The 15,132-nt window shown below is 59.7% G+C and overlaps 1 protein-coding gene across 2 annotated transcripts in view; it reads right to left on the bottom strand.

The window, feature by feature from the left end:
- SH3GL1 (SH3 domain containing GRB2 like 1, endophilin A2) overlaps positions 1–15,132 on the bottom strand; it is a 61,747-nt gene that overhangs the window by 17,281 nt on the left and 29,334 nt on the right. Inside the window, exons 2-10 of one of the 2 annotated variants that reach the window (XM_010349489.3) lie at positions 7,999–8,267; positions 4,715–4,783; positions 4,322–4,394; positions 3,383–3,523; positions 2,156–2,289; positions 1,782–1,940; positions 1,466–1,569; positions 724–848; positions 447–503 (exon numbers count right to left, since the gene is read on the bottom strand). In XM_010349489.3, coding sequence (XP_010347791.1) covers positions 447–503; positions 724–848; positions 1,466–1,569; positions 1,782–1,940; positions 2,156–2,289; positions 3,383–3,523; positions 4,322–4,394; positions 4,715–4,723 — 802 coding nt within the window. In that variant the 5' untranslated portion in view covers positions 4,724–4,783; positions 7,999–8,267. The remainder of the gene's footprint in view (positions 1–446; positions 504–723; positions 849–1,465; positions 1,570–1,781; positions 1,941–2,155; positions 2,290–3,382; positions 3,524–4,321; positions 4,395–4,714; positions 4,784–7,998; positions 8,268–15,132) is intronic. The other variant, XM_003938816.4, reaches the window with a different exon arrangement.

Below are 15,132 nucleotides of genomic sequence, written 5' to 3'. Positions count from 1 at the left end.
CCCTACCCCATGCAGCCTAGGGTCTCAACTCAGACCTGCCATGGCCTGGAGCCTATGGGTGGGTGGAGGACACCCGCTGCCACTTCTGGGGTCCTGCCTCTACTGCTGCCCAGGAGGGAGGATGGGGGAGTCTTTGTAAATGGTCACCACAGCTGCTCCTGGGAGGTACTAGGGACACCCACTGCTGCTGGGGTGACAAGGAATGACCAGATACCCTCAGCCCTTGCAGGCACCACACAGCCTAGAGCTGGGCTGATGCCTTTGGCAGACACAGCAGCGGGAACACGGCAGTCCCTCATTCACACAGTGAGGCTGAGACCCAGAGGGGTGGCGTCTTGCAAGGTGTGGGCCTGTGCCCGTGCCTGGCTCCTTGCTTGGGTTGGGCAGAGGACCAGGGTGGGAGGCAGAAGGCAGCACTGAGGCTGTGGTGAGCCTGGGACACTCACGCATGCTCCTGCTAGGGGTCCGGATCGGCTTGTCAGAAGATCGGAAAGACGACGAAGCTAAACGCAAACAAAACGCAGTGGCTGTGCGCTCAATATGGTCGGACAGGGCCTCTTCCGCAGCAGACTCAGACCAGCCCTTGCCATCCACCTTGGTGGTCCGGATGGGCTGAGAGCTGCGCCCAGGGGCCTGGCGCACAGAGACCCGAGACAGGCCCAGCCCTCAGCCACCCCCGCCCGCTGGCATCCACCTCCAGAAGATGGCTCCACGCCCCATTACCTGTGATCTTGGGGGCTGAGGAACAGGGGAAGCCCCCGTTGGACTGCTCAGGCTCTCCAAGGTCAAAGGGCTCCCGGGGCTTGGGCTTATATTCCCGCTTGGGGCGAGAGGAAGCTTCCCGCATCCTGTGAAGGGAGAGACAGCCCCACCCTTGTGTTTACACTGTTGCCTAATGACCTGGCCTGGGAGAGGGTGGCAGTGGGGTGGTGACACCCAAACTCTGGAACATGACTTGACTGGGAAGTCTACCCATAGGGCCTCCAGTCTGGACCCCCACCTTGGGGGCGCCTCAGAGGCTGGCAAGCAGCTGTGTTCTGCTACAGCCTCTACCTGCAGTGCCCCCAGTCACATGCCTCCTGCCTCCTCCCTATGTTCCCTACCATAGCTGGTGCCTGACACACGCAAAGGCCCTGAAGCAGGTTCAGAGACAGGAGCCTGGGTGTCCCTGAGGCAGCCAGGGTACTTTCCCCAGAAAGTACAGCCAGGGAGGAGACAGGCACGTGATCAGGAGTCTGAGGGCCTGCATTGGGGGTAGGGCTTGGTGTTTCACAGTTCTCAGACCCCTGGCTCCTCTGACCTCAAAGCCCTCAGTCCTCTGGGAACCAGCCCCTCCCTGGACTTGACCCTGGCACAGTGCCCAGGAAGAATCCAGGGCACTGTTCTGCCAGGCACTTACTAGAGCAAGGTGTGCTGCCCACACCCGCCGGCAGAGGGCGCGTGGCAGCACAGGGCCCCGGCTCACCTGCGCTTGAGCTTCTCGGCCAGCTCATCCAGGATCTGTACGGCCTGCCGGTGGTAGTCCAGCTGTGCGTCCACCAAAGCCGAGAGCTGACTCACCTGCTCGATCTGAAGGGACAGCAGGGCTTAGGGGCTTCTGCCAGCACAACTGTCCTGTGCCCACCCTGACTCTGAGGTAAAGCCATAGGAGGCAGAGGGGCCTGGGGCCTGCATCCTCAACTGCCCCTGCTGCAGCGGCCAGATTGCTGCCACCGCCATCCTTCAACTCCCTTGAGGCCGCCACCCCGGCCTCCCAAGGACGTGGCGCCCCAGAAACTCACGTCTGTCTCCAGGAGGTTGTGCATGCTGGTTTCTGCCACCTCCTTGGACTCCTCAAACTTCTCCAGTGCCTGGCGCAGCTCTTCGTCAGGGATCTTGCCCTGCCGCTTCTTCTTGTAGTCGAAGTCCAGGCGGCGGCCCTCCAGCTTCTTCAGGTGGTGCTGGGGACAGTGGGGGACACAGATCACACCAGCAGCAGCTGGAGGGCTGCCCCATACATGGCGTGACCCGCCGTCCCTGCACCATCAGGACTCGCCTGCCTGAGCGTGACCCAGAGGGCAGTGCTGAAGCTGGAGTGAGGTGAGGGTGGCAGAATGGGGCCCGCCCCATCCAGCAGGACGAAGGGACAGGCCTGGGGCTGGTGCAGGGGCAGCACCTGGATCTCCTTCAGGTCTTTCTCGCACAGGTTCTGGAGAGGGTCGATGAAGTTCTGCTTGACCTCTATGTCCAGGGAGTCCTTCACCTCCGCCAGGCGCTTCATAGACTCGCCAGCGTCCAGCAATGCATCACCTGTGGAGAAGCAGTGGGGGGAGCTGTCACAGTGGACCTGGGACCGCTGGACTGAGACTCTCCTTAGCTTTTGTTTTTGAGACAGGGTCTTGCTCTGTTGCCCAGGCTGGAACGCAGTGGTGCAGTACCACCTAACCACAGCCTCCAACTGGGCTCAAGCCATGCTGGCACCTCAGCTTCCCAAGTAGCTGGGACCACAGGTGTGCACCACCACATCCAGATCCTTCCCCACTACTACTATTTTTTTTTTTTTTCTTAAAAGACAGGGTTTCACCACGTTGATCAGGCTGGTCTGGAACTCCGACCTCAGGTGATCCGCTCGCCTTGGCCTCCAGAGTGTTTGGATTATAGGCAATAGCCACCACGCCCGGCCATTTTTTTTTTTTTGGAGACAGAGCTTTGCTCTTGTTGCCCAGGCTGGAGTACAATGGTGCAATCTCAGCTCACCGCAACTTCCGCCTCCCCAGTTCAAGCGATTGTCCTGCCTCAGCCTCCCAAGTAGCTGGGATTGCAGGCATGTACCACTACACCTGGCTAATTTTTTATATTTTTAGGAGAGACAGGGTTCCTCCATGTTAAGTCAGACTGGTCTTGGAACTCCCATCCTCAGGTGATCCATCTGCCTCTGCCTACCAAAGTACTGGGATTACAGGTGTGAGCCACTGCGCCCTGCCCCCACACTCCAGGAACTCAGAGCAAAACAAAGGATCCTAAAATCCAAATCCAGGTGGGATGTTAAACCAGCAGCCCCTCCTCGTGCTCCTAAAAGGGCCCAGGTTTGCCCTCAACAGGCTGAAGGTGGTGAGAGGACAGATGCTGGGGGGTCCAGGCCCTGGGGAATCAACTAGCTTGAGCTGGGGAAGATCTGGAACCACAGCAAGGAGCCCTGTTGGCTGCTGGCCAGTGGCTGGTCAGTGCTGGATGGCTCTATCTGTGCAGTCCCCTGCAACTGGAAAGCTGTGAGGGCCACCATGCATCCCCAGGGCTCAGCACAGGCAGGGACTGGGTGGTGGATCAGACCTGGACCTGCCCTGCCTTGTGGGGGTGTGGCCTCCGGGGAGGGTAGGCGTGGCTTCTAGAGAGCAGTACTCACCAAAGTTGGACTCGCCCAGCTCCTTCCCATGGCGGATCATACACTCGCCCAGGAGCCCCTCTGACTGCGGATAACCAGGGTTCTTCACTTGGCCCCGAATTTTAGACACCGTGTTGAGCATGGTCAGCTTAGCCCGTGAGGCTGGAATAGGAAGGCCCAGTGGGAGTGGGCTGTGAGGCCTGCGCAGCCCCCACATCCCCTGCCCCACCCTCACTTCCTGTGCCTGCAACAGTCCAGGCCACACAAAGTACAGTGGAGGGTCCCTTCCCTGCTCCCACCAGCCTTGAAGGAGCTGGCAGCGCGTGGAGAGGTGACCAAGCTCCTTGGGGCAACACCACCTCCTTCTAAGGGCTGCTCCTCCCAGAACGTGGCTATGACCAGGAACCCCTCATCTAGGGGGGTGCCAGGAAGGCGTACGCGGAGTGGTGATGGACAGTAGGGGGTGGGGAGCTACATCCTTTCCACAGCCTGCTCGGGTCTGCTCCTAGCAGGGCTTGAGTGGACGATGCTGGGTGTGGGTCCACCCCATGTCCACTGCCTCCTATGGACTCCGCATTTGGGGAAACGCCTGCCTCGGGGCCAGGGGGACGCAGCTCAATGTCCCAGGAGTGGAGCCCAGGCCAGGCGCTCTGGGGAGGGGCAGTCAATACAAATAGGTCCCAAAAGCGAGCTGGAGGAGAGGCTCCCTGCCGGGACTGCTGGCTGGAAGAGGTTTAAGGCTGGGACAGCCTTGAAGAACTGGCCGGCCTAAGTGAGGCAACAGAGGGGCTGAGCTGCTGGCTGAGGTGAAAAGGCAAGCACAGCCTCTGCAGCTCTGGATCCAGCGGTGCCTGAAACTCGCCACCCATGAGCCTAGTGGTTCTGTCAGCCCCTATGTCCCCTCTGAGGGCCTGGGCAGACCCTAGTAGTGGCTGGAGAGGCAGCAGCTGGAGCACCCACCTGGGTTGGGCTGTAGGTACTCAATAGTCCGGGCCAGCACTTCGGTCACTGCCTTGCTGGTGACATCTACCTTCTGTGGAGAGACATGGCATATGAGACTCCACAGCCACTGGAGGCTCATGGTACACAAGGCCCCAACTGCCCCACTTCCTTCCCCAACAGCCACACTAGGATCCCCCAACCCCCCCCTCCATGTCTTCAGCTCAGCTACATCCTCACGGCTGCCTGCCCATCAAGTCCAGCTGACGAGGCCCCCACACCACCCCTTTCCACGCCTGCCGGGTCCCATCCACAGACTTAGGTCCGTTAGGGTTGGCCGCCTCCACTCTGCCCAGCAGAGGTCAGGCCCGGGGAAGTGCCACCACCACACGGAGAACACAGTTTCTTCCTCACCTTCTCCATCTCTTTGAAGTCATCGTCCAGCTTGGTCCCCTCAGCCCCTCCGACCTTCTCACTCACCAGCTGGAGGACAGAAGAGGGGAAATGCTGTTAGCCCAGGGGAGGAGGAAGAGGACAAGGCGCCCTGGGCCACCTTCCAGCCACATCACATCCATAGGAGGTGGCAGAAAGCCAGGCGAACAGGACACATGCCTCAGGCACTGCCGAAGGCACCCTAGGGCCACTTGCTGACGCAGAGCAGGGTGGGCCTGCAGGGGGAGTGCGGAGGTGGCCTACCCTCATCTGTGTGTCCCAACTGCCACTCACAGTGCTGCTCACACACCCACAGGGACCCCACCTCAGCCATAGTGGAGTCCAGAGCCTCAGCCTGCGAACACATGGCTCAGAAGACACTACTTCCGAAAATGCCTACATAGACATCCCCATAGATAGCAATGTGGGGATCTGCCCCCATCCTTGAATATTTTGGGTCTACTTAAAAAAGATCCTGGTCAGGCGCAGTGGCTCGTGCCTGTAATCCCAGCACTTTAGGAGGTAGAGGCGGGAAGATCACGCGGTAAGGAGATTGCGACCATTCTGGCCAACATGGTGAAACCCCGTCTCTATTAAAAACACAAAAATACGCTGGGTGTGGTGGCATGCACCTGTAGTCCCAGCTACTTGGGAGGCTGAGGCAGGAGAATCGCTTGAACCCAGGAGGTGGAAGCTGCACTCCAGCAGCCTGGTGACAGGGCGAGACTCCGTCTCAAATAAGAAAAAATCCTGCCAGCTCAGCTGGGAGAGGCAGCAGGAAGTGACAGTTTAAAAAGCAGAGGTGCAGGCAGCCGGGCAGGGAAGCCGCCACTCTCCTGCACTCTGGTGCCCACGTCTGTGGGATGAGACAGCCCGGCCCTTGCCACACGGACACTGAGGCTCACAAGGCAGTTGGCACAGGCCTGGCACACCTCAGTCCTCATGGCTCTCAGCTACAGTAACAGCAATGACAATGACATGCATGTATGGCGTCTCTCATGTGGTGGGAGGCAGAAGCAAGCACTGAATTCCCAAACCTCTGACAGCACCTGAGACAACAGCCCTGAAATATCCTAAGGAACACGTTGGAATCCTCAACCCCAGCACCGCTGTGTTAAGCACAGGAGCTGCCTTCGTCACCCCGGGCATCCCGTGTGTGCCTGGAGCCGGGAGATGCCTCACAGGGAGAGGAGGGACCTTGTGAGGCCCTTCCCAGCACACAGTGCTTCATGAGGAACCGAGTGGCTACCAGGCCCTGCCCCAAATGGAGGCTCCCAGAGGGAGGCCACCTCAGGTCACATGCTTGGTCCTGCCCTCTGGAGGCCAAGTGTCACAGGGTGTGCCATCTCTGAAGCCGTCGGCAAATTTAACGTCCTGGGTCTGGTCACTTGCGTGAAGATGCACACACGGCCTGGGCAGGAGTGTGAGGTGTTATGTGCCTTGGGCTGGTGACTGTTGACATGGGGGCTGTGGGCCATGCCCTGTGCCCCTAGACCAGGCATCTGCGGCGTTCCCCAGGTCTAGCTGGTGCTTGCCTGCCAACACCCCACCATTCTTGTCCTGGTGGTGGCTCCAAGCCGTTGCAAGACGTGGCCAAGGGATGCCGCAACTGTCCCTGTGGTGCCACACTGCATTGGCTGTGTGGGGCTGGGGGGTGTCCAACAGGGCAGTCAAGAGATCAGGATGCAGCCTGGGAAGAAGTGACCCAAGAGCAGGAAGTTGCTTGAGCCTGAGGCTCTGCCCACATCAGGCACCTGGTACACCTTCCAGCCCATACCTGGAGATCATAGCCCAGGGCACCATGAGTGCAATTGCCCCCAACCCCAAGCTTTGCAAACAGCAGCCTGCCTGGAGTACGCTGCTGCTCTCAAGTCCTGGCATCCTGCCCAGAAACACACCAGCCCCTTTCCCATAGAATTCCCAGCTCTCCTCCAAGGCTCTGCTCTGGAAGCCCCCATGACACCGGATGGGCCTCACCCATGCATGCATCAAGACCCTTTCTATCCACCGGCTGGGAGGAAACGTCAGATCCCGGGGGCTTGACAGAGTCCCACCACCTGCCCTGCTCCATGTGTCCTCTCACACTCAAGCTGCCCCAGCAGGCCTCAGCATTTGGTTTTGTAAGATGGAGATGGGGGAGGTGTGCACTTTGTGGGGCTCTGCCTTCCTGTGCAGGGTACACTGGGCATTCAGTGAGCACAGGACCCCACAGCTCTGACCCCTGTCCCGTTCCCGCCTGTGGGTTTGGTGGCTCTCAACTCAGCTGCATCTTGGAAGCTTCTTAGAAATCCCCTCACCAGATCCACAGCAGGAGGGCTGGGCTCTGGGCCCAGGAGGGGACACTGGCACAGATGAGAGGCAGGAAGGAAGCAGGAAATGGCCCTCCATTTCGCTGAAGGCGTTAGGAGGAAGGAGCCTACCTCCCTAGGTGTTTTCGGGGCATTCCACTCTATTTCTTGGGACAGTTTCAGTTCTTTTGATTGTGGCAAGAAAAGACATGCTCAGAGCCAGCGGCTGCCAGAGAGGGAAATGAGCGGCTGATGCGAGACGACCCTTCTGGGAAGCTGGGAGAACTGAAGCCAGTGGGTCGAGAAACCGCACCTTCCGGGCCGATGTCACTCCAGCCCCAAGACCTGCCCAGGCAGGACCTGGTTTGTGGGCTGGCAGGAGCGGCTCCGTTGTGGCCCTTCCCCAACCCCCCACCTCACACAGGGCAGGAAGACAGGCCCTGCCAGCGGGGACCACATCCTGCTTCTGAGGGGAGGGGCTGGGGACCCACCTGGTGGCCTCTGGTTCCGGCCCCAGCCCCACCTGCCCATCTCACCTGGGAATCCAGGAACCTGCCTTCCTAAGCCCCAGGAGCATTTCCTGAACCCCCCTGAACCCCTGCCTCCTTGTACCCCTGTCACCCAGGAGGCTGTGCCCCAACTACCCAGGTCTCTCTGCTCGGCTCCAGCCAAGTACCTCGTGGTGATTGATGGTCCCCCATGGGGCAGGCACTGGGCAGGGGATGTGACCCTTTAAGGTCCCCTCTCTCCAAGGCTCACGAGCTAGAGGCTGGCACAGATGGACACAGGGATGAGAGGCCACGAGGGAAACACGGGAAAAACAAAGCACTGGGCCAGTGCAACGCCGGCCACAGGCACGGAAACCAAGCGTGGGCTCCTGCCCTCCAGGGCCCTGCCCACTGCAGCCTACGCACCAGCACTACCAAGGATGGGGAGACCGAGAGTCTGCAGCAGAGCCGGGCGCCACGGGGGGCTCACCAGAGAGCATCTCCTGGGTCAGCGGGTGTTCCTAACCCTGGTGCCAGGCGAAAGCTGCCCATCGTGGGGCGGGCAGCCACCCCCGATGCCTCCGCATTAGAGACCCTGCCCTCGGGGAGGGAGGACTGAGGCCGTGGTCCTGGTGTCCTGCCGAGGGGGACTCTGCAGGCTGATTCTGAGCCCGACGAGTGCGGCGGACTCAGCAGTGGTAATGACAGCTCCGCACATCAGTCTCCCCATACCCGCAAGGCTCACCTCGTGTTCCCACCCTGCATGAGAGGAAACAGAGGAAAATAAGGGGGCCACTCTGTAGCCAGGGTTCCAACAGGGCTCTCAAGTTTGAAACCATCCCCCACTGACCAAGTCTGCTTTGGGGTCTCAGGTTAGTCGGGTGACTGCTGCCCACTCTCCCACACGGCCCCACCTGGACGGGGTCAGAGCACCCGCTACAGACCCCAAGTGACCAGCCTTGGGCCCCACGAGGGCTGCCGTCCTGAAAGCCACACGAGCACTTCCTCTCCCCAGTCCTGGGACAAACATAGGCTGAGCCCAAGAGGGAACACTCTCCAAGACTGCCTTTGCCTCAGGTGCCGGCTGGCCTCCCGCAGAAGCTGTGACCTGTCCCCTCCTGGAGCAAGGGGACATGGGGTTTCGCTAACCCTGCCAGGTGAGGACCAGGGCTGAGAAGTCACTGTGGGAGAGGCCCCGGCTCTGTCAGGCCTGGGAAGGAACCCACTGTTGCCTGCTGGACACTTCCCCAGGGTTTGACAAGATCGGCTCATGGTCTTTCGGGTTTTTGCCCAGAGGTGCCCAGCAGAGGCCTGCCCACTCCATGCTCACACATCCTACCTGTACCCACCACATGCATTTTCTGCCTGGGCCTGACTCTGTCACCTGTGAGCCAGGAACCTACGAAGTGAGCGAGCTGAACACGAAGATGGGGTTCCACCGCAGAGCACAGAACTCCTGTCTCCTTGGGAGAAGGGGGCTATTCCTTTGAAGTCTGGCATTCGTTAGAGTTTAGGCCTTTGGCTCTTTCTGGAGGGGAACCAGGGATGCGACGCACAGAACAGAGAATGCCTGGTGGGAAACTGTGAAGAGCTGTGCACTGAGAGCCAGGGCAGGGCTGGGGCGAGCAGAACCCCAGGTTTTACCTTGAGGGGTGTGGGTGGCTGCCCTGCACCCGGAAGGCACAGCTGTGGAGGCCACTTGGCAGGAGCAGAAGAAAAATTCCAAATCCAGCTGGCTGCTGCCAATGGACAGCCTTAGGATTTAAACATCTCAGCGGAGAAACCTGATCCCTACGACACGGAACACACATGCCTGCCTCAGGCTCGGTGCCCCGGCAGACAATTTGTTCTGATGAATTAACAGGTTTATTTTCTTCATTTAAAGAAGAAAGCCGGCCGGGCGTGGTGGCTCAAGCCTGTAGTCCCAGCACTTTGGGAGGCCGAGGCGGGTGGATCACGAGGTCGAGAGATCCACACCATCCTGGTCAACATGGTGAAACCCCGTCTCTACTAAAAATACAAAACATTAGCTGGGCATGGTGGTGCGTGCCTGTAATCCCAGCTACTCAGGAGGCTGAGGCAGGAGAATTGCCTGAGCCCAGGAGGCGGAGGTTGCGGTGAGCCGAGATCGCGCCATTGCACTCCAGCCTGGGTAACAAGAGCTAAACTCCGTCTCAAAAAAAAAAAAAAAAAAAAGAAGAAAGCCAGTGTAGGGGAGGGCAGGGGAGATCTGCTGGAGCCCAGCCTGCAGGGATGTGCCACATTCGCCTGTGGAGGGGTCAGCCCCGGGGTCCTCAGTTCTCACCACAGTCATGCTGTGGCACTCCAGAACCTCCAGGTTCACAGCAGAGGTCACCCGTCCTCCCTCGGCTAGGGAGTGGATCTCTGGCTGGTGTCCTCCTGCCTATTGGCGTCGGAGGTGCTGTGGTGCTGCCCACCCTGTGCTACAGAGCCACCTCCTCGTCCCTCCCTGCATCCCTCCTCAGCGACATCTGTGAGAGCACAGACCACAGGGGCCTCCCCCAGTGCCAGGCGCAGGGTGGAGAAATGGCAGGTGGGCACAGCTGGTCAACCACAGCAAATACTTGGGACAAGGCCTAGTCTTTTGTGTTTTTGTTTGTAAAAGAGACAGGGTCTTATTATGTTGTCCAGGCTGGTCTCAAACTCCTGGCCTCAAGCAATCCTCCTGCCCCAGCCTTCTGAAGTGCTAGGACTGCAGGTGTGACACAGTGTGCCTGACCAAGGCCGAATCTTTATAGGACTCGGGGACAGCAACTCCAGGACAGAGCATGGGTTGGGGAACTGGAGACTACAGGAGGGGTCCAGGCCCAGCCACCCTACAGGACCAGGGACAGGGCAGGCAGGACACACAGAACAAGAGCCACTGTTCACAGTCCCATATCCCAGCCGTCATGCCAGGCACATGGAGGAGGAAGCTGAGGGAATGTGGAGGAGGCGCATGCTCAGCCCTTCCACAGTAGGCGCAGTTCCAACGCTGCAGCAGTGTTCCAGATCCGGCTAGCCACGGAACAGAGTGAAGCGGGGTAGGGCTGCAGGAGCAGCACAGTCCTGAGCGGACCTGTGTGCACAACAGCTGGAGTGTGGGGTCAGGGTGGAGGCTCCGGGCAAGGGCGCAGGGATCCCTGGGGCATGGGGAAAGCCCTGACATGGGACGAGGCGTGGGGGCCAGGGGAAGGGATGTGAAGATATACTGTATCTGTGTCTCTGAGCCCCTTTCCAAATGCAGCACCCCTGCCTGCTGGCCCAGCATCTGGGAGCCCCTGCCCAAACACAGGGACACCTCCGCAGGGCCATTGCAGCCTCTTTCCCATGGTCAGAAAGTCCAAGATGCGCACAGCCTGGAGCCAGCCTGCTGCCTGGCGGCACAGAAAGCCACTGGCCTTTGTGGCTCCTTTTCCACCCATGCTCCCAGTCTCCTGCCTCGGTGACACCCTAAGATGCTGGATGCTTTCTGGAAGGGCAGGGGATGTGCACTTCTGGGAAGGTGGTGTGCAGGTGACCAGCCACCGGGGGCTTCCTGTTCTGTCCCTGCTGGAAACCTTGAGTGGCCCCAGTGGCATGGGGACTCTCCAGACCTGAGGCCCTCATGCACTGACTATGAAAGCTCACCTAACAGAGGTCAGCTGGCTGCAGGCAGCTCTGAGCTTTCCCATGACAGTAAACACCCGACATGGACGGGATTGTGGCCTGGAGGCTCCAGGTCTGGGGCATGGACAGGATTGCGGCCTGGAAACTGGGTCTGGGGCATGGGCAGGTTTATGGCCTGGGGACTCCGGGTCTGGGACTTGGACTGGGTGGTGAACAGGGGTGGGGGTGGCGTTCCGGGTCTGGGAGCCTGCAGGGCACCCCCAGATGAAAAGCAGGAGCCCCCATTCCTGAACATTCATAGGGAGGAGGACAGGAATGGGAGGGAGAGGTGCAGTGGGAGGAGGCCACGGGAGCACCACAGGTACCAGGCACCCTTCACGGCCTAGCGGCGAGGAGTCAAGATGCCAGAAACCTGCTCCCCAGCCCAAGGGAAGATGGAAGGAGACTCTGCTCACCAGGGAGAAACCTCAACCCCCAGTGTTCTTGTAAAACCTCGGGGCTGACTGGGCAACTGCCCGCTGTGTGTGACGCAGGGAGGGATCCCGATAGCCAAGCTCCCTTCAGTGTCCAAGAGTTCAGAAAGCCCTGATCTGCCACTGTCCTTCGAGCCTCCAACCTCTCAGCAGAGATATCCCCTCCTATCCATCGAGTCTGAATGGTTTTTAAAAAGCAGCTTCAGGCTGGGCGCGGTGGCTCAAGCCTGTAATCCCAGCACTTTGGGAGGCCGAGGCGGGTGGATCACGAGGTCAAGAGATCGAGACCATCCTGGTCAACAAGGTGAAACCCCGTCTCTACTAAAAATACAAAAAATTAGCTGGGCATGGTGGCGCGTGCCTGTGATCCCAGCTACTCAGGAGGCTGAGGCAGGAGAATTGCCTGAACCCAGGAGGCGGAGGTTGTGGTGAGCCGAGATCGCGCCATTGCACTCCAGCCTGGGTAACAAGAGCGAAACTCCGTCTCAAAAAAAAAAAAAAAAAAAAAAAAAGCAGGCTTTGGGAATGGGCTTGCTGAAAACAATGAATCAGGACAAAGTTTCTGAAGTCGTTTTCCCATGGAAACCCCAAACCAGATGCCGCCACCATGGCCAGACTGGGCCCTGGGGACAGCCACAGACTCTCTGTGGCAGGTCAGGGGCTCCTTTGGGAAGTAAGCTCTGCCAGCAAAAGGACAGTGGCTTTGGAAGCCCCAGGCATCCTCTCAGCCAGAGGGGTAGTACCTTGGGCCTGGGCTGGCTGCTGAGATTCTGGCTCTGGATTGGAACCAGAATGGGCTCTGCCCCAGGCTAGGCCGCAAAGGGTTCCCTGAGAGCCCGGTTCCCCACGGCCTCTAGGCTGTGGGGACAGGCCTGCCACAAACTCCCTGGCCAGAGGTGGGACTGGATGCCATGGTAGGGAAAGAGACCTGGGCCCTGGGGGCTTTGGTCAGGCCCGGCCACTGCAGTTTCTAAATCGCCTCAGGGGGGCGTTTCTGCCACCTGTGGTGCTGGCCATTCATGCCACCTCTCAGGTTGCCTGCACCCTGCTCTGCCTGGCTCCTGGCTCTCGGAGCTAAAGAAAGGACTCTCAGGTTGGCAGAGGGAGGTAAATGCTTTGCTGTGTGCGCAGCAGCGAGCCTATGCCATTTGAAGTCACAGCCACTGCTCTCCTGCCTGGTACATGACAATGGCAGGGAGAAAAAACCTTAGGCAAGAGAAATACTCCAGAAGTCACCTGGGGCCCCATCCAAGAGTCTGAGGCTGACACATCAGGGGAACTGGAAGCAGAGGGAATCGGTCACCAGAAAGAAGTCACCCAGACGGAAGTGCCAATGGTCACAGGAGGGAATCGCTTAGCGGCGGCCACAACAGGGCTGCGGACAGGGTTGAGGACGCAGCTCTGTCAGCACCCCAAGACAGAAAAGGGCCAGCCAGCCGTGGTCTATGACGGTGAAGGCAGCCCCAGGGTCCAACAACCCTCTCCTGTGCTGACAGAGAAGTCACCAGCGAGGGTCCAGCCCGCACCTCCTTTCTGATGAGGCCTCCAGCTCTGGCTGCTGACTTTAAACCCCAAGCAACCCTGCACAGGGCCTAAGTCCCAGAAGGCCTCTACCCACCTGAACCTGGCCTGTCCGCCCTAGCTGGGGCGATCAATGTTCCTCCCCAGCCAGCCTCCTCCCTGGCCTCTCGGTCCTCGTCTGCATTGAGAGGCCTTCCGGTGCCATGGCCTGGCAGCCCAGCCTCTCCCCTGCCGTCCCCCTTGGCTTTGGCCTGATCCCTGGGCCTCCACTTCTGTGTTTCTTTTTTGAGGGGCTCAGGAGCATGGGGGCTCAAGGTCTTTACCCTGAGTCCAAGTTGCAGGCCAGTCCCTAGAGCATGTGGCCGCCTCTTGCTCTCTACCATGACCAGCCCCTGCCCTATACCAAGTTGCCCTCGGGACACCACCACTGGCCTTCTCATTGCTTCTACACCCGGGCAGCACCTGGCACTCAGGAGACACCCATGAATGCTATGCTCTTGGTCAGGGCCCCACACCCCAGCCCCTCCCTAGCCTCCCAGATGACGACGTTGAGCTGCGGTTCAGGACTCTGAGATGAGGGCCGGGGAATCTGAGCACGAAGCTGTGAACAGGGAGTAAGGGGTCGGCGGACGTGGAGGGTTGCCCAGGGCCTTTCCCTGCAGATCCAGCTCCAGCTTCGACAAGGCTGGGAAGGCGCCTGGGTCCTGGCTGAGGGAAGGGCCTCCTCCCTGAGATGACTCAGCAGTCCTTGGAAACTCGTGCCTCGGACGCACCCTGCCTGGCCCGGCTCCACATGGGTGTGGGGGAGGCTGCACTAGGGGGCCATGTGGGGCCCAGGCTGGCCAGCGCCGCCCACTGGTGGGGGCTCCCTCACAGCCCATATGGCAGAAGCGACAGTCCACACGTCCTCCCGACACATGGTGGTGGGGCAGTGAGCTGGGCTCGGCCACCCAAGTTCTCCATCACAGTTCCTCTCAGAGCACCCCGTCTCCTGTCTGGTAAAGGAGAGCACTGGCCTGGGCTCAGCTCGAATGACCAGCAGCCCTGGGGCTGCCATCACCACTGCCAATCTGCCCAGCACTGAACCCGACCCGCTCCCCTCGGGCACCCACAGGAACCACCTGCTCCTTGATGCGTGGGGGAAGAGGGGCGCCCTCTGCCATACAAAGCTGATACCTACTCTCTGTGGCGTGAGGCCAACCCCGAAGAGCTCCAGGACAACCACCAGAGGAGTGGACAGAGCCAGCAGGGCCCTCTAGCCCCCACCTGGCCCAGCGGCCAACCCTGGGCAGATGTCTCCACTTGATAAATAGGACAGCTAAGGGCCTAGGAGGGATGGGCCTGGCCCAAGGCCAGACAGCAGGGGTGCCTACGGAGGTCAAGGGATCCCCAATGCCCTGGCCCCACCGACCCTGGCTCTGCCTGGAATGCAGTTAGGGCAGGTGGAAGGGGAGAGGCAGAGCCCCAGGGCTGGGTGAGGAATCTGGGAGCAGGCGGGTGGGAGCCGGTAGCTCATGCTGCCTTCTCAGGAGCTGGAAGGACAGGCCTGCTAACCAAGGGGCTCAGCCATGTGGAACACATGCTTGCACAGGGTTTCACCCAAGCACGGAGATGCCAGTGAGTGCTCAAGGTTCCCCTCCTAGGGACAAACTACACCCAGAGCTCTAGCCAGAGCAAACGCATCGACATGGAAGTCAGCCCCAGTGAGTCATGTGTCGTAATTTCTCAGCTTGGGGACCAGGCAGGAGGGCTGTGTGACATACAACTGGCAAAATCAGTTTCGCATGAAAACTTATAAAAGGAAAAATCCAACACACAAACAAATGAGGTGATAAATCCCCTGAGGCTCTGCCTGGCAGGAAAACGTCCAGCCAGCAGCCCCAAGCGCAGGCTGGTATTCCTGAGGGGGCAGCGTGGAGGATCCGCGTCCAGCACGTGCACAGGAGCCATAAGGCAGTCTTAAAAATGAGTCTTTCGTCAACAGCAGGGCTCAGGCAATGCACAGCCCTGCAGAAAGACGC

This window comes from Saimiri boliviensis, chromosome 14 (assembly GCF_048565385.1).
Source record: "Saimiri boliviensis isolate mSaiBol1 chromosome 14, mSaiBol1.pri, whole genome shotgun sequence".
Classification (NCBI taxonomy): Eukaryota; Metazoa; Chordata; class Mammalia; order Primates; family Cebidae; genus Saimiri; species Saimiri boliviensis.
Note: the sequence above shows the minus strand (reverse complement) of the source record. Positions and strands in the feature narration are given on the sequence as shown.